Source organism: Apium graveolens, chromosome 4, assembly GCF_009905375.1.
Source record: "Apium graveolens cultivar Ventura chromosome 4, ASM990537v1, whole genome shotgun sequence".
Lineage (NCBI taxonomy): Eukaryota > Viridiplantae > Streptophyta > Magnoliopsida > Apiales > Apiaceae > Apium > Apium graveolens.
The window spans coordinates 308,171,947-308,191,579 of NC_133650.1; the positions used below are offsets into that span (position 1 = coordinate 308,171,947).

Below are 19,633 nucleotides of genomic sequence, written 5' to 3' on the forward strand. Positions count from 1 at the left end.
CTTGAGATGGATATATCAAAATATTACTCCCTCCGTCCCTAATACTTTTCCGTTTGTGTTATATTTGTTAATGTATATTTTTGATTGTTAATATCTTTAATTTCGTATTAGTATTAAATATAAAATATTTATTATATTAAAGTACTTATAAATACGAATCCAACAAGATTACTTGTAACTATATTTGATCTTATAAATTATACGTAAATTAGTAGTGAATCGCTTATCATTAGGGGAGTATGTATGCTTTGATATTAGCAGGGTAGAAGTAGCAACTTGTTGGCTATTAGCACTATAAACAGTTGATCTTGTCCCTGTACAAATTCGTTGCATTTACCCAAGTATATAGGCCATAGGGCACTCAAATGGGGTCACCTGCAAGCCTTTTGGGACCTACTCTTCTGATTTATATTTTATCGGATTAGATTTTCGGTTACAAACAACAAATAATCCCGTCGGTTCATGGTAAAGAACTCGAACAAATGTTTGGACCTTAACAGTTTCAACAAAATATAACTCAAACAAATATTTATATTTGATAAGAACTCGAGACGTTCTGAGGTGGTAGGTAAACATGTTTCAGACTTGTGATGCTTCTAAAGTTTGCAATTCAAAAGAAGGTGCTGTAATAAATTTTTAAATGTACTGCTACATTACATGGAGCAGCAGCAGCCAGCAGCAGCAGTGTCAATGTGTAATATTCAATTTAGCGGTGTCTCTTTGTGATTATTTTTACTTTTTATCCCAGCTGCAATTACTGCCATTTATTAGAGCCACTGAACCAAAATACAATCTGCTTGCTTGTCATTATCCTCCAGCACCCAAGATTCTCATTTTCTTGATTTCTTCCTACAACTCTTCCTTTATACATTTTGTGTGTGCTCTTGCTTTGTCTTAATCTTTAGTCTTTTCTTCACCACATGGCCACCTGTTCTCTTTTTTCTTGTTAATTGCTTGCCAGAATTTATTAGTTGAGAAATTCGGTTTGAATATAGTTTGAAAACACATCATGTGATGAGAAGCATAGCATAAGTATTAAGCTGTTTTAGAGTACCATAATAAGGCTGCTATACTCCTACCTTGAAGGAAGAAGAAAAGGAAAAGAAGATGCCAACAGTTTGGTTCTCCTTGAAGAAATCTATGCATTGTAAATCAGAGGCATCAGATGTTCATGACCCAAAAACCAAGAAACATTTGAGCACAATCCTCACCAAAAGAGCAGGCAGGTCAGGATGTTCAAGGTCTATAGCAAATCTCAAAGATGTGATACATGGAAGCAAAAGACATTTAGAAAAGCCTGTAAGTTGTAGTCCAAGATCTATTGGGAGTAGTGAGTTCCTCAATCCTATCACCCATGAAGTGATTTTGAGTAATTCTACCTGTGAACTCAAAATCACTGGTTTTGGCGGATTTCAAGAAGGCGGTGGCCTAAGCAGCAACTCCACTTATGTGGGAACTCTCAGGCCTGGTACACCTGGGCCTGGGGGGCATCCTACCATGCAATATTTTAACCCTTCTTTCAGGAATTCAGCAACTCCTCCAAGAAAGACTGTTCTTTTAGCAGAAAGGAAGGATAAGTCTGTTTTCGGAACTTCTGCTACTGAAAATGGTGTAATACATTGTAAGCACAGGGCATCAACTGAGACAGAAACTAATGCAGTTACATGCCACAAGTGTGGGGAGCAGTTTGGAAAGTGGGAAGTTTTGGAAGCACATCATCTATCCAAGCATGCTGGTAAACTAGTCCTTGTGCATTTTAATCCCTTGCTATTAAATCAATTTTAGATCATTTAAAAGTTATTCCATTTTGTTTCATAGTTTTATTACACAATCGTTGTTTCATAATACAAGGGTAGCTTTCCATATCCTAATATATGATATGCTCTTTTTCCCAGTTACTGAACTTGTAGAAGGAGACTCATCTAGAAAAATTGTTGAAATTATTTGCCGCTCAAGCTGGTTAAAATCTGAGAGTCATTGTGGGAAAATTGAGAAGGTTTTAAAAGTTCACAACATGCAGAAGAGTTTGGCTCGATTTGAAGAATACAGGGAGATTGTAAAGATCAAGGCCAGCAAACTCCATAAAAAACATCCACGCTGCATAGCAGATGGTAACGAACTTCTGAGATTTTATGGTACAACTATAGCATGCTCAATTGGCATGAATGGAAGTTCTAGTCTCTGTATATCGGACAGATGCTGCGTTTGTCGAATTATACGAAATGGTTTCTCCACAAAGAAGGAACTTAAGGATGGAGTGGGAGTTTTTACAACATCCACAAGTGGTAGAGCATTTGAGTCTATAGAAATCTTTAAAGATGATTCAACCCTGAGGAAAGCTTTAATAGTTTGCAGAGTTATAGCAGGAAGAGTACATAGACCTCTGGAGAACATACAAGAAATAGCTGGACAGTCGGGGTTTGATTCATTAGCTGGAAAAGTCGGTCTTTATTCAAACATTGAAGAACTTTATTTGCTCAATCACAAAGCTCTTCTTCCTTGCTTTGTGGTAGTTTGTAAGACGTGAACAACTAAACTTCAGATATTTGACCTTCCATGTTTCAGATATGTGCTAAACATTTTATCCTCGATGTTTAGAAATTTGTTAGAACATTTACAATTTCAAATTGTTTAAGAGATCTGCAGAGGCAAAATTCATGAATGCTGCAGCTTTAGATATAATTACTGAGAGAGCCATCATTTCCGATCAGTATTTTCTATTTTGCAATTTTTACAAATTAAACTGTTTGAGATTCCTATATATTACTGTGTATGCATACGTACAAGAATGTTATTGTTAAGGAATCTGTCGATCTAAAACCGAAGGTGTTAAAGGAAGATACTTTCCAGGATCTTATATTATTATAGAATTCTAACACGGTAACACCCCGTTACTCAAAAACCTATTTATGGGTCGAAGAGTGGAACACGAGCGCCCATCTTCTCTAACATCTTAAGGTTTTAGAGCGACTAGTTACTTAACAGCTATACACGATCTGGCTTTCAGTTTGAAACCTGATCTTGATAAGTTCCTTCAGGTTTTTCATTTTACTCCCCAGAATTTTCAATTTTGTCTCTCAAAACTTAGAGGGTCTTGACTTGATAACCCGTCCCCTCTCGAAAGTACGAAAAACTTATGGGTAAAGTGCAACATCCTGCACCTGCTTTCGAGTGAGACATACTGATTATCGTCTTTGTTTGCTACAGATTTGGCAAGTCCTCACCAAAGTGCACAAAGCTAACCAGTTCCACAGAACAACACAAGAAATTGAGCTCAAAGCCTTACTTCCACATGGTAGCCTCCTCAACATTGGCCTTGAATTGATGTCATAATCCTTGATTAACTATCTATTTAAGGTGCCATGTGATTAAAAGGGACCATCACATACTATCTATCTTAAATGTTTTGAAGTTGTTAGGTGGAATCTAATGAATATATAAGCACTCCTATGTGACTAGTGGCATCAATTAAATTGAAATAGGCTAGTGGTCCTAGTTGGATGGCCAAGTATTTACTGAGATTAGTCCAAAGCAAGTGACAAAATCTACTTCAAGTATTCTATATATATGTCAGATATGATTACTTTTATGGAGCCCATTGTTATAAGGACAAGTAACAACAAAGATAAAATTTGGGACCCTTATATCTCACTGTTGTATGGGCAAGTTTGGCTGTTTGAGGGCACTTCAATCTGGGTATGGAATTATTAATATCTGTTCTCATTTTAATGCTCACTACAGTCTACAGATAGAGTGTGCATGCCATGCCAACTCATTTACATTTCTATCTCTTGTTACACTTTCCAAGTCTTGAATATATATCTCCAGTATTCTGGATTGGCAGCTACAGATTGATTGAATTCAGTTCACATTAGCTCAGATTGTACTGTCTGGAGCTTAGATATAATAAGTATAATTACTGCAAAAGAAACTAATTTATTCATAATTGTATCTGTGTCTAATTGAACTGAAGCAAACAGCTAATTCCAAAGGAGTAGCTTTTGCATTTTAAAGTCTGGAGTCTTTTATGGGAACAACATCCTCTACTCCTTGAAGCAGCCGAGCAGGGGTAAGGTCTGCATACATAACACTTCTCATTCCCTGCTTCCTTCTCGATATAGCGGGTAAAGTTGGTTCAGCAAACTAAGTTGCTTGTTATGTTTCTACATAGGTGCTACAAAGATTTCAAATCTTTCAGTCACCTAGCACTAACAGTGCATGCATTTATTGTAATTACGGATTACTTGTGTATGGCTAATATGATTCATTAAACTTATACAGTTCAACCGATCACAAATGATCTACTGGTTCAGTTATATCGGTGTTCCATATATAGATTACCTTCAAAATATATTGTTCAAGTTTGTTCTTTGGAGGGTGACAATCATGCGTTTTGTTGAGGGGAAAAAAATCAATGCATCCTAGATGCTTAAAAATAATCACAGTCCAATAGATGTAATAAGATCATACTCCTTTATTTTCTCAGAATCATAGTTTCACGCCCATGAATCACCCCGTTATGCAGTTGCTACTTAGTAGCTATGACATATATTAGTAAACAGTGAACCAGTCTTACTTACTAATAGGTTGTAAAAACCCATGATCAATACAATGGGTGACAGTTTGATGTATTATATCTTGCAGATCAAACTTGTAACTAAAGCCCAAGTCTTTCATTTTCTTCGAGGATATCTTGGATGGTGCTGGACGCTGATCTCTTGCCATCAGCCTGAGTACAAAAGAAAATTAGATTCTATCATTAAAACTAGCAACCGCTTTTAATATAACACATTACCTCTGTATATTAGGGCAAGGGTAAACTTTGGCGAGCCGATGAATCAAATCCGACAGCTCAGAACTTTCTGAGCAGCATATGTACCGACCTTGTGCTTTACTATGCTCCATCAAAAATATATGGGCGTTGCATACATCTTCTATGTGGACTACAGCAATTGACCCCATTCTTGAATTTACAGCAGATAGTATTGGAAAGAATTCTGGATCGCCTAAATCAGTCAGATCTAATCAGTAAAATTTATTTAAACATGATACTGCATTATTTTTAATATATTGGTACTGATGGTGTTTAAAGCAAACTACTTGTTAATGGTGATAGGAGAACTCGAATGCTTGAAGGGATAGTTGAAGTAAGGAATGGACCAGCCACAGTTGTTGTTACTACTGAAACAAGATCAAATCCTTTGTCATGGGCAAATTGAAATGCAGCATTTTCTGTTAAAAGTTTTGAAAGTACGTAAACCTGCATCATTGAATAGATAGAACTAACTGAGAAGATTGATCACCAGCAATACTAGTGAGGAAAATTTAAACAGTATTACCCATCCACTTGCTTTAGTGTTCCAGACATGATCAATAGGAGTCTGGCAAGATTCATCGACAACTTCTTTCCAGTTTCCATCCGTATCTTTGGCGGTTAAGGTACTAATTGAAGATGTAAAAACAACCTTCTTAACTGATTTTGATTTCAAGCAAGATTTAATGACATTTAAAGTTCCTTTGATTGCAGGATCAATAACTTTTGACTGAACATAACTGTCTGCAAGTTCAAACATGGATTTTTTTTACTTAGATATGTTTGTTAGCTTAACTAGCTACAAATTTAATTTAGACACACATGCATTACCTATATTGTCCTTCTCCGGAACACTGAATTGCATTGATGCTGCAACATGGAACACGCCAATGCAACCTTTGACAGCCTCGTCAAAGCTCCCTTCTTCCAGCAAATCAGCTTCAAATATTCTCAACCGATCATGGGCACCCCACAATTTCGATAGATGCAAAGATTTAGCTGAGGATTATCTTTGATGTTAAGACAAGAGTGACATGTTCTACTTTTTTTGTCACAGTACAGATGAATTATTTCAGTTCCACATATCTATGTGAAATCTTTAATTCAAACTTTATAATGCATATATGATATTGATATCTTAGTATATGGTGCAGTTTATATTGCCATATAAGTGTCGGACACTGGACTTGAACACTTATTATAGGCCGTGTATAATTTTCAAAATGTTACCGAGTCCGAATAACGTATGAATAACTTAGATAGAAAATACTAAAAGAAGTTTACATGTTTCAGATTTTAGTTCATATATTCATTGCTCATACGTTTGTGCACATATATGGATCAGCAATAGGGCAATAGCAAGATCAGGCTGCTTCTCTTAAGAATATGGTCTGAGAGATTATTGGTTACCGAGTCCGATACTTGGACACGTGTATCCATCGTAGACACTTAAATCGAGTCCGAATAACATAGATATAAAGTACTAAAACATTTTTTAGTTCATGCAGGGGACACGTTTTTCCGCAAAGACCGCAACAGTAGAATAATGTTATATCCAGAGCTATTTGTAGCATATTCCCCCTGCATTCACAATTTAAGAATTCTGAAACAAATCTACATCAAAGTGGAGAGTAGCATACAGTACCAAGATCGCGAACAGTGGCATGAACATAGCAGTTGTTGCGAAGAAGAGAGTTGACGAGCCATGAAGCTATGTATCCTGTCGATCCTGTAACGCAGTACCTTTTCTCCCCTTCTTCTCTTACTCCTTTTTGTTCCATGAATTATTTCTCTACAGATCGATCTTGCTCCCTCTGCTAGATAGGTGCACTGCAGACAAACATGCACACCATAGAGTTGCTCCACACAACAATTACAAAGGTTTTATTTGAATCGCAAAGTTCCTAGTAGTTCAGGAACCAGATAGCAAAAAGATTCAGTTTAGCTGTTTTACAAACAAAAATGAGATGTGCAGAAACAGAAATTAGGCCAGGGTAGATAGAGGTTAGTGGAGCATTCATACAAGACACATTCACTGTGATATCATACCAAAGTTATATTAAATTCTCTTCCAAGAAAACGACAGAAACCTTAACAGAAATAGCATATAAACAAAGACGCCTCAACCAAAAAACAACAAATTAGTACGTGAAATACGAGATATTCCCCAAAGTGCTTAGTTTGTAACTTTAGTTTCATTTCAAATTCTGGGTGTATTCATTTCATATTTTAAATGATCGTTAATAATTTATGGATTTTAAAAGATTTTCGTTGATATTAATTTTTTTGGATTTTGATGGAATTCATCCAAAATCTCGTAAAATTTTGCAGATTTTGTGGAGTTTTTCAGAAGTTCATCAAAATTTCATTAAAGAGATTTTAAGATATTAAAAATGTACTAGTAAATCCATCAAAATCCACAACTTTTTTAAATAAAAGAAAATTCATGCATTTTTGAATACCATCATATTTTGATAAATTTTTTAAAATCCAAATTGAATACCACCAAATTTTAATTGACTTTTTAAAATCTAAATTGAATACACATTTTAAAGAATTATTTAAAATTCAAATTTAATACCCCATAATTTCTAAAATCTATAAAAATCTTTCAAAATCCCAATTGAATACACCCACTTAAGACAAATGTTTGGATAATTAAAAGAATTGAGTTTCATTTCAAATTCGGAAATTAGACAAATATTTGGATAATCAAAAGGACTTAGATTAAGATTTGACTCAGTTTCAAGTCATTAATCATCGTGTCATTTAAAATTAGTTGTAATAATTTGCATGTTCATACATAATATCTCAATTTCGTGTCATTTGAAGTCCGTCGTGACACAATCTAACATTATAATATGTGTTTGTGGCTTAGGTGATGTGGGTTGGGTATACTAAAAAATCCGATTATAATAGTATAACGAAAGAGATGTCTTAAGTTTGATCATTATCTCATCTTAAAATTGTAGGCTATAATTTGTTAATTAAAGCATCCCACAGCTTAAACTTCTTTAGAATTATGAATGTGTGGATCAAAAATACAAAATGAAATGAGCAACTACTCGGAAATTTCACCCTTCCTCTCTCACAATTGCAGACTAAAAAGATTGATAACCCTGAGCTAAAATGTCTTCAGCTAGTTTTTTCAAGTGAAAGATTGATAACCCGGTTATCTTCAGCTGAGGCAGGACTGAAGATATAGCAATGGCTATAACTCAAACATTATGACAGTAAAATATAATTCAGTCCACCTAAATAGCAAAAGCTAGCAAAAAACCACAACCCAATCTTAACCAAAAGGATGACAATTTAAAAATAAACTTTAAGATAAATAAAATCATACTCAACAAATAAAATCATACTCAACAAATAATCAGTTCTAAAGATGCCAACAATACTAAGTATCCTCTTGTTACCACACTAAAAGATAATAAAACAAAAGCCAAGCTTCGATAGAAATTTGACTAAGCCTTGTCTGCCTTGGAAGCAGTAGCAGCAGCCTGTCCACGGAGACGACCAGTCCTCCTGGCAGCAATAAGCCCAACCTTTTGACCAGGGGGTGCATCACGACGAACGGTACTAGCGTGACCAATATGTTGATGGTTACCACCACCATGGGGATGCTCCACAGGATTCATAGCAACACCACGAACCTTGGGCCAGCAGTTACGTTTGACACGATACTTGTGATATGCATTTCCGGCCTTAAGCATAGGCTTTTCTGTTCTTCCACCTCCAGCAACCTGACCAATCATGGCCCGACAACCACTAGGAACAATTTTCTTCGATCCAGATGGGAGTTTAATCCTATCAAAACACATCAAATTTCAAATTTCATCCACCGATAGGAGAAAAGACAATGAAAAACATGATGAGCACAAGAAAATGGATACATAAACATAGTTAATCACTAACAATAATAACAGCATCAACTCATCAGCATGCAACTGAATCAAAATTATCGAAAAACCAAGGCGAAGATAAACTTTAGACGGATATAGATGAACAAATAATCAAACAATAAACATCAAGACAAGAGTATAATAACCTAACTACAGACAGAACACAAAAGAGTAGAGTTCTTGTAAAAACAAGTAGCCTGTCTTATCAGCCCCTAAACAAAAATCACCCAATTACTAACCACCATAAAATTCCATGATCGTTTCCACATACTCAAAAAAAATAAAAAAATAATGCAAAGAAAAAGGGGCATAACATAAAAGCATTGTACAATTACTTATTCTATTAGCATCAGCGTTAATAAGAAGAGTGTAAACAAAATGACATGGAAACAGGGGATAAGCCGATGAACAAATAATCAAACAATAAATACCAAGACAAGAGTATAATGGTAACTTAACTAGAGACAGAACACAAAAAGAGTAAAAATTCTTGTAAAAAAAACAAGTAGCGTATCTGGTAACAGTAGCAAATGCATCATCAAGAAACCAACAACCCGAAAAATAACATTAGATATTACCCTAAACAACAATCAGCCGATTACTAACCAACAATGCTAGTATACAAGAGGGTGTAAATGAAATAAAAAGGAGGAAAAGGTGAATAGGATTAGAAATACCTAGAGGTACCATTATCAGGATTATGACTGATAACAATAGCGTAATCACCGGAAGCTCTAGCAAGAGTACCACGATCACCAACATGATGTTCGACATTACAAACAACAGCACCTTCAGGTATAGATCTCAACGGCAACACATTTCCAACCATTAAATTAGCCTTTTTACCACAAAAGATAAACTGACCTGTATACATTCCTTCAGCAGCCACAAACAGCTCTTTCTGATGCTTGTAGCGGAATGGATGTCTGAATGTAACGCGAGCAAGAGGTGCGCCACGTCCAGGGTCATGAATGATTTCAGTGACCACGCCTTTGAGATAACCGTTTCGCTCCCCGAAATCCAGACTGCGGAAACGAGCAGGGCCTTTGCGATGGTGTGTGTGGGACTTGAATACTGAACCTGCTCCTTTACGCTGTGCTCTTATTACGCGACCCATCGATGCGGCGCCGCCTGCCTTGCAATGCTTGCCTACCAAAATCGATCGAATATATTTTTATTTATTTATTTCCTTCGTATATACCACCAAAAACTGTCATTTTGTATTTAGGGTTTACGAGAACCCCTCTGGGTTGGGCTTTTTTCCTATTGGACCATGCCCCAGTTCTTGTAAGAATTCTATTATCAAGGCCCGCTCCTTCAATCCAATACTACATTGTCTTACAAGAAGAATTTTACAATAGAACCACTAATTTGTCTCTCACCTAATTTACATACTTCTATTTAAATTTATAAACTTCTAGACTCTGTTTGGTATTGTTGTCGCTGACAGCTACAACAGTTTTTTGCTAAAAAGTTGTCAGAAAAGTGTCTGGTAAATTCTAAAAGTTGTTGTGTAGAAAAGCGTTTTTGGTCTAAAAGCTGCCGTTAGCAAAATCATGTCCCACATACTTTTGGAAAAAGTTGTTTTTAGCTTTTAGAGGAAGTAGTTATAAGTTTCACCATCAAAACTTCTCAAAAATATTATTTTTATATATTATATCTCCAAATATGCATAAATTAAAAAAATTACCAAACAGTTATCTAATTTTCGTAACAACACTTTTTCCATCAACACTTTTTCTCATAGCACGACATTTTTCAACGACACTCCCAAACAGAATCCAAATGTGTCATAATTACCCAAGACTTTATATCTTGCCATCGAGTTTCGATTTTTAATCATCCCGGATATTGGTTAATTAGAACAGTTACTCAATGTAATTTGTATAAGAATATTTATATTTTACTTTTATGAAAGATATCTCAACATTAAAATTAAATTAAACAAAATTCTGTACATTTGATTAATATCAAATGTTAGAAGCTGGTTTTTTGCTTTTGCCCATTTAATATTTTATAAAGCTTAATCTAAATTTAAGATATTAACAAATTATTATTAAAACTTCAATAGATCCCTTAAAACTCCATCTAAATAAATTTGAATTCAATACATTGTGTTCCGAGAAGTTTTATTGGAGATTAAAGAAAATAATCGTAAAGAATTAATTTCTTTGTTTTGTTTCCGAAATTTTCTATGAAAGGAAGACAAAGAAAGCCGCAAATTTGAAAAGAAATACGTTTGGCAAAACAAAAGCTTTCGCTACTAGAAAAAAGACATTACACATCGGGTAAAAACGGATATCTATGAGTGAAAAAGAACCAATGTAATTCTAGTAGTGTTTCTTTTGTTTACTGTGGATCTGCATGTAGCTAAGTTGTTTCTCAAACCACATCCATTTGTGTCAACTAAATATCCAACTGTCTGTAAACCATTAATCCAATAAAAAAAACTAGATGTACCCTCAAACATATCAACATTATAAGTTTGTCACAAGCAAAGCACTTAAAGAAAAACAAAACACCTCAGCAGATCCTATGACAAGTTGTCATAAACTATTTCAAAGGAAATCACCTCCTAACTTTATCAACCAACGTAGCCTGAATGAGTACTTTCTCGATCGGGCCTTTATGGTCGATCAAGCACAACCACCAGCATAACCATAACTGCTAATCCCATAAAAGATGCACTCATAGCCTTATCCTTGTCCATGGTATTAGTGACTATGGATCCATCAGGAGCCATTGTACCACCAAAAAGATTCTGAAAATAATCAGACAAGCTATTCATCATCTCCACTACCGTATCCTTCATGTTCAGAACTATATTTTCAATAGTATTCATGTCCTCAGAGTTACAAGAGTCAAGTTCATCCGAGTCCTCCGCAGACTTCTCAGAACTGGCATCCATTTCTGAGCCTGAGAGAGACAAATAATAATGAAATATATATCTAGCATATATAGTAAAAACATTAAAGAACAGAGCCATAGTATGCTTACTGTTCTTTTGTGACCGAAGGAACCCTACAAGTGCCTCATTTTGCAGTACAGCATTCCACACATTTGGATCACAAGCAATAGAAGCAACAACTTTCTACAAAAAAAATTAAAAATAAATACAAATATGGTATATGTAGGCATCGTTGCAACTTATAAAAAAACAGGAGCGGGATACAGATTGCTCATATATATAATCAAAGAGAGTACTCTGTTCCAATATATACTATCAACCCTGTTTAGCGGACTGCAATTCTAGTGGAATCATATGTTAGTTTATCTTGTCGACAATATCGACTCCAAGTCTCCAACCATACCCCCTCTGCCTATATTTTTACCACCTAGATCAAATACACATGGATTGCATATTTGTATGTGAAAAAGCTTATTCACTGCAAGAAAGTCAAGGCATTTTCAACCAATTAAATTCGACTCCGGGTAACTAAAATAGATAACATGGTTAAAGAAGCTCTCGAACAAATGTTTGATTGGTACGTATAAAGTTCTGGACTGATGAATGATTTTTAAACAGACAAAAAATGCAATAAAAACGTATGAGATAGAAATAAAGAAGGAACCTGAGCAGCAGTATTTTCATTGAGTAACCTAAATGCTTGCATAGCTTGGGTTGAAAGAATTGGTGAGGTTGAATCTTTCACAGCACAAGTTTTACTCTCCAAATCTTCAGAGTTGAGAAGTGCCACAATGCCAGACTCCTCGTTTGAAAAAACATCATCTGTTGACAGATAGGCCCTGCAATAGGCATGGAAAGTAGATAAATCCAGTAAACCTTAATTTAATTATCATATATTAAAAATGCTTAAAGAAATCACCTAAATAAAAAGAACCCTACACAGTACACATACACTGGTTTGTATATGTTATACACTCGATTAAACAAACTAAGCGTTCTATAATTCATGTAACAAACATCAAAATGCTAATCGAAACCTGCACTTCAGGATCAAATACATATACACATACACATAAAAAAAGGATAAATACATGCATAATATCATGAAAAATGGATACAAATTTTTGACTGCTACTTAGTATCGGCAATCGGTGCATCGTTGTATCGGTAATAGGCCTGAAAAAGTATCTATTTAGATATTTGAAGTAAGTATATTGATAAATGATAGTAAAACTAAATAACACAAAACATCATATATACTGTACAAATACACTCCAAAAAAGCACATACTTATTGACGGCTTCTTTGAGTTGAAAGGTAGCATCTTGAGCTTCTTTAACAGTAGGTGCATCACCAAACACAAGCCTAGCCTCTTCCGACATCAGTTCCTCCTCGCCTCCCGCAAGTTCCCATTCGTCAATATTACCATTCTTATAATTACTATCATCCCAGTAAGGCCGAGTTTGACTGGTTTCGGAACTATTAAACAAGGCCTTGACGGGAGAAACCGCTTTGCGAGCAGCGGCAGCGAATGGATGCTCCGCCCCAGGAGCACCACGCAACCCCATGTTCATACCGGCGACCTTTGCGGCGGCTCTCATCGCTGCTCCACCACCCATTACGTACCAAGATATGTTTAGGGTTTCGGTTTAGTTGCAGGGCTACGTAGGGTTTTCTATGAAATGGTCTCTACGTTCTTTTACGTTTTTATATATAGAGACTTAATCATATACTCAGTTTGTTTTATTTTTAACAACTAGATCCATTTTGATTTTTTTACAGAAATATATCATTGGATTATCATCAAACTAATCTTCTGTATACAGATTACCAAACGTACGTTTTTCATTCCGAAAACATTATTCAATTAATATTCTGATCCCATGTTTTTATTATTCATTAATAAAATACGTATGTTAGTAAATGGTACTAAAAATCATTGTTTCATTTAAAAAGAAATATTCACATTAATAATAATAAGTTGTTAACCAAATATAAAATTTTAGTTATATCATAAAAAGTATCTTTTCGCCACCGTTTACATTGTTTTACTTTGAAAAATGTAGTTGTTATCACTCCAACAAAGCAGCCCATTTACGATAAAACACACATAAATTATCAAATTGATCCATTACGAAGGATTTTTTTTTTCATTTTTTGTCAAAGTCTCAAATTCTAATTTCCACAAGTAAAAACTTTATTTTAAGTTCCAAATATTGTCACGAGTACAGCTTTTTCCTTTAGAAAATACCCGCATAATTTTGATTTATTATGACAGAAAAAATTGTAGTAATTTAAATAGAACGAATTGTGTATGTCCTTCATATGCACATAATTTAGGACAAATTCCATGGTAAATTATTAGCGCAGGGACACAAGGTAACCAAAATTGTGTATTAAATAGGTTTGAAAATAAAAAACCCTGAAAAAAGCAGTTTAAATTAAAAACAGAGTCAATCAAATGTCAAATTATGTTATATTTGTTTAATCACTACAGTGGACAGTAAGAGTACAATTGAATAACTCAAGTGGTAACAAGTTTATTCTTCATCGTCCCAAATTTTGCTGGTGGATTGTTGCAGCAGCTAAATATTACAATTTGGAAGTCGGAAAACATTATTATGGATTTTATGACCCATTTACCGAGAACTTTCAAGAAGAATGATGTCATATGGGTGGTCGTTGATAGAACTGCTAAGTCCGCTCACTTATTGCCTATTAGAGAGACTACTCATGTTCATGAGTTGGCATATATTTTTTAGAGAAATTTTGTTAGACTTCATTGTGTTCTCGTGTCAATAGTTTCTTACAGGATACGAGATTTACATCATGTTTTTGGAAGGGGTTTCAATAAATTTAGGGTACGAGACTTAATTTAGTACAGCTTATCATCTGCAGACCGATGGACAGTCATAGCGGACGATTCATACATTGGAAGATATGGTGAGGGCTTGTGCATTGGAGTGAACAGGTGATTAAGATAAATATTTATATCTTGTTAAGTTTGCATATCATAATAATTGACATGAGTATTTATATGCCACTATTTGAGACTTTGTATGATAATTGATAGGACGTGTAGGACACCATCTTGTTGGGATGAGGTTTGTGCTGGCTAGATTCCGAATTGGTGTTGGTGTGAGAAAGTTATTATAATCCTTTTTATTTTAAAAATTCTTATTTTATTTATTAAGAAATTTGAAAATAAAACGGTTATTTTTTTAGTTCGTTTATTTATTTCCCGTTGTATTTAACAAAAAAAATTGCTAACAAGTTCTTGCTATGTAAAAAAATAGAAAAATGTAGTTGAAAAGAAGTGGTGGACGAAAATATGCCATGGAGTTGTACCCTATTGCTAACAAAACTCTTGGGGCACATCCATGGTGCCAACCGGGCCAATTATAAAGGCTAGGCCCGCAAGGAAACAAAGAAGATATGATGCACGTGCGGATATGGCCCATTAAAAGTCAACGGTCAAATTTCTGGTTTCAAAAGAGAAGAGGTGACCATCTCGAGCTTGGAACACACACGTGTGAGGTGACACACTCTTTCGTGCATGCATGTCGCCTATATGTTGAGCGTTACCGACATCAACATGGCTAACGTCTGTGTACATGAATTATTGCTGGAAACAGGTACGGGCGAAAACGTAATTAAATTACTAATTTTAACTATTTTTTTCAGGAGCAGTGCTAAGAATCAAAAATTGGGTGCAAAACATAATTTCAAAAAATTGACGAGAGTGATGAAAATACATGTGAGCTCAATCTTATTATTTTACGTGTCATTTTGAGATCTAATTTTAGATATTTTGCTGTTCTCATATCTCAATATCATGACTAGTTATTAGCTAAAATATCAATTCTTAACCGTTCTTATTTTTATTTTCAAAATTTTCTTGGTTATTTTTTTGTCGGGTTCTTGGTCTAATTTTTAATTCAATATAAATTTTTTAATTTATCTAATATATAAATTAAATATGTGAGTGTACCCAGTGCGCATCCGAAGGGTTGCGGCTGCAGATTATCTACGATAAAAAAAAGTGAGTGTACGTGCTTAATTATGAGGAAAAGATGTGCAAAAATAATTGATATTTAATTTAAAATCGATGAAATTCATTCAAAAAATGCGAGATATTCAAACTGGATTTAAAGATACTTTTTTTTTTAAAATATTTTAGGGAACCCATTTGAAACAGGATGTCTTTAAGTAATACAGGCTGCACATGATTGTTGCTATAATTAAAATAATTAATCTAAGAGTTGGTATATATATTGACATTGTCCCAGCCATAATAACATAACAGTCAACACACACATTGTATTAAACCTAATCAATGGTTTTTGTCTACAGGTAGGCTTCTATCGCGGTCACAACATTTTATAATTATATCCTATTTGTTAGATTCAAAAAACAAAGTTAGTGATATGTGGTCAGCAGTTTTGTTGTTGGTCAAGATCAGTTCATAATTTTAATATTTTTATTTAAGAGTTGAAAAGAAAGAGAACCTTTATATTATTTTTTATATTAAATTTGTGGAGTTCAAATAAAAAAATCTTTTAATTATTTCCTATATTTGGGGCATGGCATGTTCTCTGCTGTCACATTTGCCGCCAATTACATGCTCAGTCCGGGTTAGCGGGAATTAATTTATTTCTTTTTCTGTAAAATAATTGATATGGTAAGATAGGGCTTAAATAATGCATGTTTAATTCGGACAATCTATTGTGTATATATATATATATTAGAATAAAAATTAAGGCGCACATAAAATGACGTGGCCTCCTATATTCACGAAATTTTTTGACAGGCAAATGTTACCAATACCGATAACTAAAGACATACATTAATAGTTGGATTGGATCGGATCGAATTAGATTTTTGATTTATGAATCACATTCCTGACCTTTTACTTTATTTTTACGAATGTTTGACAATCCTCTGTTAGCTTGAGAAAAAATTATAAAAAAATACTGGATCATAAAATTAGATAAAAAAAAATTCACAAGATGACATGAACAAAGGTTAATTGTAATGATTCCCTAAATTCATATAAATGTCGTCAATTAAACCACAACTCATTTATCACAATTGTGCATGTAGAGCTACTCAAATTATAATCGTCACACTCAGCGTTTTATAAACACATATACCCCTTACAGGGGCCATTGTCGTTTGAAACATACCTCATGAGAGCTGCTGGTTTATCATTTCCGGCTAGTATTATTAAGAAATTTAAATGATTCTACCCAAAGATTTAAATGATAGCTACGAGTTGTACTGGCATGCATTAATATATTAACAAATAATGGGAGTTGAAGAAATAGTCAATATGAAAAACCAACTGCAGGTCTGCTATTGTTTTCAATTTTGTACATGGCTGATTCATAGTTCACTACTAAATATGATGCTAATTATAGAGATAAAAGATGTGTTTTTTCAACAGATCACGAAAAACTAAACAAGGAAGACTTAATTATGAGGGGATGCTAACTTAAACTAAGATCAGGGGAGTTATAATTCTAAGGAGATGATCAGAAAAGCAGCAGCTCATTTTGGATGTCTAATGGGAGCTTAAACTGAATTAGCTGAATCTAGCTTAAGTTGATGTTGTTCCATTGCTTATGTCCGGGAGCCCATTTGGGGCATTTTGGACTGAAATAGCTAGACACAACCTTTGAGTTCAACAGCTCGACATGAGGTGCAAATGTCACACACCGTGGAGTCTTGTACTGGTTAATTGAAGCACCTAAGCAGATCGCGTAGTCCATAAGCTTATCAAATGTTCCAGATTCAACAATCTTGATCTCTAAAGGACCAATTGACTTGTCTGAGACTCGTCCTTGACGATACACACTGTTTAAAGACTCTTCTACAGCGAAACAACAGTCTTCAAACACAGATGGAGGAACTGGGATTGTTCCATCTGTATTAAGCTCCCAGAATAGAACATAGTGACCTGGAATCGTGGTTGTGTCTGCATAACTTGTGTATTCGAGAAGAGTTGTATCAAATGGCATTAAATGGTTCATCGCATTCTTGACAGCATTTTGCAGCTCAACTTCATCTGTTTTGTCTGAATCGATGCTCAACACCACATTTTTCCTGCATATGAAATTGAATTGTGGGGCCTTGTTCTTGAATCCAGCTACTCTTAGCAAATCCCCCACTCTATATCTATAAAGACCTGCAATCACCAAAGTACCATTTAAAACATCAGAAACAAGACATCCAGAGTTATCAAAATGTGCTAGACAAAACTAAGTTAATAAAATTGAATCATTACAATGTTATTCTATAAAAACTAAACTCACCAGCATAAGTAGTGACAACAAGCTCGTACTCTTTTCCCAGCTCAACATCTACAAGGTCCACCAATTCCTGTTGTTCATTCTCATTCAGAGATTCTGGCATGGTAATAGAATTTGTGTCACCGCTCTCATTGTTCCTCCGAACAGGCAAGAACTCAAAATAGGCCATGTTTGGAATGAGGGTATAACACACTTCATCAGGCTTGCAAAGAGGGTTAAGATTGACACCAAAATAGCACTCAGACGAAGCATACATGGTGCAAACAAGAGGCAATCGATTGCTATAGTAATCAAGAGTTGGTATATACTGGGACATCGTCCCAGTCACAATAACATCAACATACTTTGTATTAGGCCAAATCCTCGGTATAATCCCGTGCCATGATTTCTTAGTACATTCACCTTCAATAAAGTCTGCGAGTTTAGAGTTAGGCTTCAAGATTTTCAGTACTGATTCTCTGACAGAAATATCAGTAATCTCGGAATTAAGTGTTCCAGTTCGAATGTCATGACAAAGAACAGACCAGTACTTTTCAAGAAAGCGGATGGCCCTGATAAAACCGGAGGCAAAAACAGCCCCCACACGGAGAACTTCCTGGTTAAAACAAAGGCCACAAAGCATCTGAGAGTACATGCTTTGATAGGAATCAGGGCAAAGAATGGCTTCATTTGGGCTAGTGTAGTTAGTGTAAGGATCATGAGGCCTGTTTTTAAAATGCGAACTTTTGTAGTAACTCGTTAAAACTGGACGAGCTAACAAACCACCTGGAGTTTTAGCTTCGGATTTGACAAACAAAAAATACATACCCTTGCCTTTATCTAGACCAGGAACAACTTGGTTCATCACAGGCATCAACAAACTATATAGTAGTGATCTCCTTTCAAGTTCTTCTTCGATGGTTGGCATCAGTTTTCTCTCTCCCCCAGATGTACCAGAGCTGTCACGTAAATCAAACACTACTTGTCAAACAATATATATGGAGAGTAGAAGAACACCATAGACTATAGAAGAAGCAATGACAAACCTGGTGAGGAATTCAGAAATGGGATGAGAGCAGAGGATGGGAGAATTGTCACCATTGGCGATACGGTTAATATAAGGCTGAAGATCTTCATATTTGACGACTGGTATGATTTTCTTGAATGTCAAGCGATCAGTTCTACCAGCCAGACCCTGGCGTTGAAGGTATTCAACGTGTGAGCTGCGTGTGAGGATCTCTGAGAGCACTTTTAGCTGAATCTCATCTGGGCTTGAAGTAACTTGTTCAATGAACTCAAGTGTTTTCTTGTTCTCACACTCCTTTCTACTAGTATCACTTATCTCTGACACTCTCATTTTCTGTTGAGCTTCAGGCATTATTTTTCTTTTGTCCTTTAATAATATTAACACTACACTACTACTACTACTACTCAATGCAAACAATAAATATATTTTAAAGATGAAAATAATAAAAGAAGAAATGCAGGCCAGAAATTAGGGAGAGAAGATGGAAATGGAGTGTGGGGGAGAGAGGAAAGAAAGGAGATAGCTTTAAATAGAAGAAATGAGGCATTGTAATTTGTAGTAAATGTGGTCCACACTCTTAAGCAAACAATTATTAAATCAAATTAGGAAGGGTATCGAAACAAGTTATATTTAAAATTTAGAATTGGTTAATTTATTTGCCAGTTGCCATGCAATACTGAATGCGACTTC

The 19,633-nt window shown here is 35.0% G+C and overlaps 5 protein-coding genes and 1 long non-coding RNA gene across 7 annotated transcripts; 2 read left to right on the top strand and 4 right to left on the bottom strand.

Annotated features, from left to right (window-relative positions):
• Positions 1–767: 767 nt before the first annotated feature.
• On the top strand, positions 768–2,682 carry LOC141721613 (uncharacterized). The gene is made up of 2 exons (XM_074524602.1): positions 768–1,735; positions 1,896–2,682. Exons 1-2 carry the CDS (start codon positions 1,108–1,110, stop codon positions 2,525–2,527), a joined length of 1,260 nt encoding a protein of 419 aa, XP_074380703.1. The 5' UTR covers positions 768–1,107; the 3' UTR covers positions 2,528–2,682.
• Positions 2,683–3,317: 635 nt separating this feature from the next.
• Positions 3,318–5,667, top strand: LOC141721615 (uncharacterized). 2 transcript variants are annotated; one of them, XR_012574795.1, is made up of 4 exons: positions 3,318–4,074; positions 4,645–5,028; positions 5,117–5,439; positions 5,528–5,667. It is a non-coding gene; the product is annotated as an uncharacterized LOC141721615 (long non-coding RNA). The 2 variants fall into 2 exon arrangements; XR_012574794.1 differs by having other exon boundaries at positions 3,318–4,069.
• LOC141721614 (putative anthocyanidin reductase) lies at positions 4,451–6,819 on the bottom strand. The gene is made up of 6 exons (XM_074524603.1): positions 6,459–6,819; positions 5,645–5,812; positions 5,340–5,557; positions 5,101–5,260; positions 4,796–5,006; positions 4,451–4,729 (listed from the first exon to the last, which is right to left on the bottom strand). Exons 1-6 carry the CDS (start codon positions 6,592–6,594, stop codon positions 4,573–4,575), a joined length of 1,050 nt encoding a protein of 349 aa, XP_074380704.1. The 5' UTR covers positions 6,595–6,819; the 3' UTR covers positions 4,451–4,572.
• A 1,286-nt stretch (positions 6,820–8,105) lies between these two features.
• LOC141721616 (large ribosomal subunit protein uL2) lies at positions 8,106–9,904 on the bottom strand. The gene is made up of 2 exons (XM_074524604.1): positions 9,396–9,904; positions 8,106–8,623 (listed from the first exon to the last, which is right to left on the bottom strand). The coding sequence occupies exons 1-2, from the start codon at positions 9,833–9,835 to the stop codon at positions 8,281–8,283; spliced, it is 783 nt and encodes a 260-aa protein (XP_074380705.1). The 5' UTR covers positions 9,836–9,904; the 3' UTR covers positions 8,106–8,280.
• A 1,218-nt stretch (positions 9,905–11,122) lies between these two features.
• Positions 11,123–13,340, bottom strand: LOC141717308 (uncharacterized). Its single transcript, XM_074519391.1, has 4 exons — positions 12,917–13,340; positions 12,291–12,465; positions 11,716–11,809; positions 11,123–11,634 (listed from the first exon to the last, which is right to left on the bottom strand). The coding sequence occupies exons 1-4, from the start codon at positions 13,243–13,245 to the stop codon at positions 11,345–11,347; spliced, it is 888 nt and encodes a 295-aa protein (XP_074375492.1). The 5' UTR covers positions 13,246–13,340; the 3' UTR covers positions 11,123–11,344.
• Positions 13,341–16,959: 3,619 nt separating this feature from the next.
• On the bottom strand, positions 16,960–19,425 carry LOC141721617 (indole-3-acetic acid-amido synthetase GH3.6-like). Its single transcript, XM_074524605.1, has 3 exons — positions 18,963–19,425; positions 17,941–18,875; positions 16,960–17,813 (listed from the first exon to the last, which is right to left on the bottom strand). The coding sequence occupies exons 1-3, from the start codon at positions 19,292–19,294 to the stop codon at positions 17,221–17,223; spliced, it is 1,860 nt and encodes a 619-aa protein (XP_074380706.1). The 5' UTR covers positions 19,295–19,425; the 3' UTR covers positions 16,960–17,220.
• Positions 19,426–19,633: the final 208 nt, after the last annotated feature.

Bases quoted from the DNA above. Each gene is read 5' to 3' on its own strand.
- LOC141717308 (XM_074519391.1), bottom strand. From the start codon at position 13,245: ATGGGTGGTGGAGCAGCGATGAGAGCCGCCGCAAAGGTCGCCGGTATG. The intron at 11,810-12,290 runs GTTCCTTCTTTA...TTTTTTTTGTAG, and splicing joins ATGAAAATACTGCTGCTCAG to AAAGTTGTTGCTTCTATTGC. The intron at 11,635-11,715 runs GTAAGCATACTA...TGTCTCTCTCAG, and splicing joins CCTTCGGTCACAAAAGAACA to GCTCAGAAATGGATGCCAGT.
- LOC141721614 (XM_074524603.1), bottom strand. From the start codon at position 6,594: ATGGAACAAAAAGGAGTAAGAGAAGAAGGGGAGAAAAGGTACTGCGTT. The intron at 5,261-5,339 runs GTAATACTGTTT...TCAATGATGCAG, and splicing joins ACACTAAAGCAAGTGGATGG to GTTTACGTACTTTCAAAACT. The intron at 5,007-5,100 runs GTAGTTTGCTTT...TGACTGATTTAG, and splicing joins TCTCCTATCACCATTAACAA to GCGATCCAGAATTCTTTCCA.
- LOC141721616 (XM_074524604.1), bottom strand. From the start codon at position 9,835: ATGGGTCGCGTAATAAGAGCACAGCGTAAAGGAGCAGGTTCAGTATTC. The intron at 8,624-9,395 runs GTATTTCTAATC...GTGTTTTGATAG, and splicing joins CCTGATAATGGTACCTCTAG to GATTAAACTCCCATCTGGAT.
- LOC141721613 (XM_074524602.1), top strand. From the start codon at position 1,108: ATGCCAACAGTTTGGTTCTCCTTGAAGAAATCTATGCATTGTAAATCA. The intron at 1,736-1,895 runs GTAAACTAGTCC...TCTTTTTCCCAG, and splicing joins TCATCTATCCAAGCATGCTG to TTACTGAACTTGTAGAAGGA.
- LOC141721617 (XM_074524605.1), bottom strand. From the start codon at position 19,294: ATGCCTGAAGCTCAACAGAAAATGAGAGTGTCAGAGATAAGTGATACT. The intron at 18,876-18,962 runs GTTTGTCATTGC...TTTACGTGACAG, and splicing joins ATTTCTGAATTCCTCACCAG to CTCTGGTACATCTGGGGGAG. The intron at 17,814-17,940 runs GTGAGTTTAGTT...TGGTGATTGCAG, and splicing joins TGTTGTCACTACTTATGCTG to GTCTTTATAGATATAGAGTG.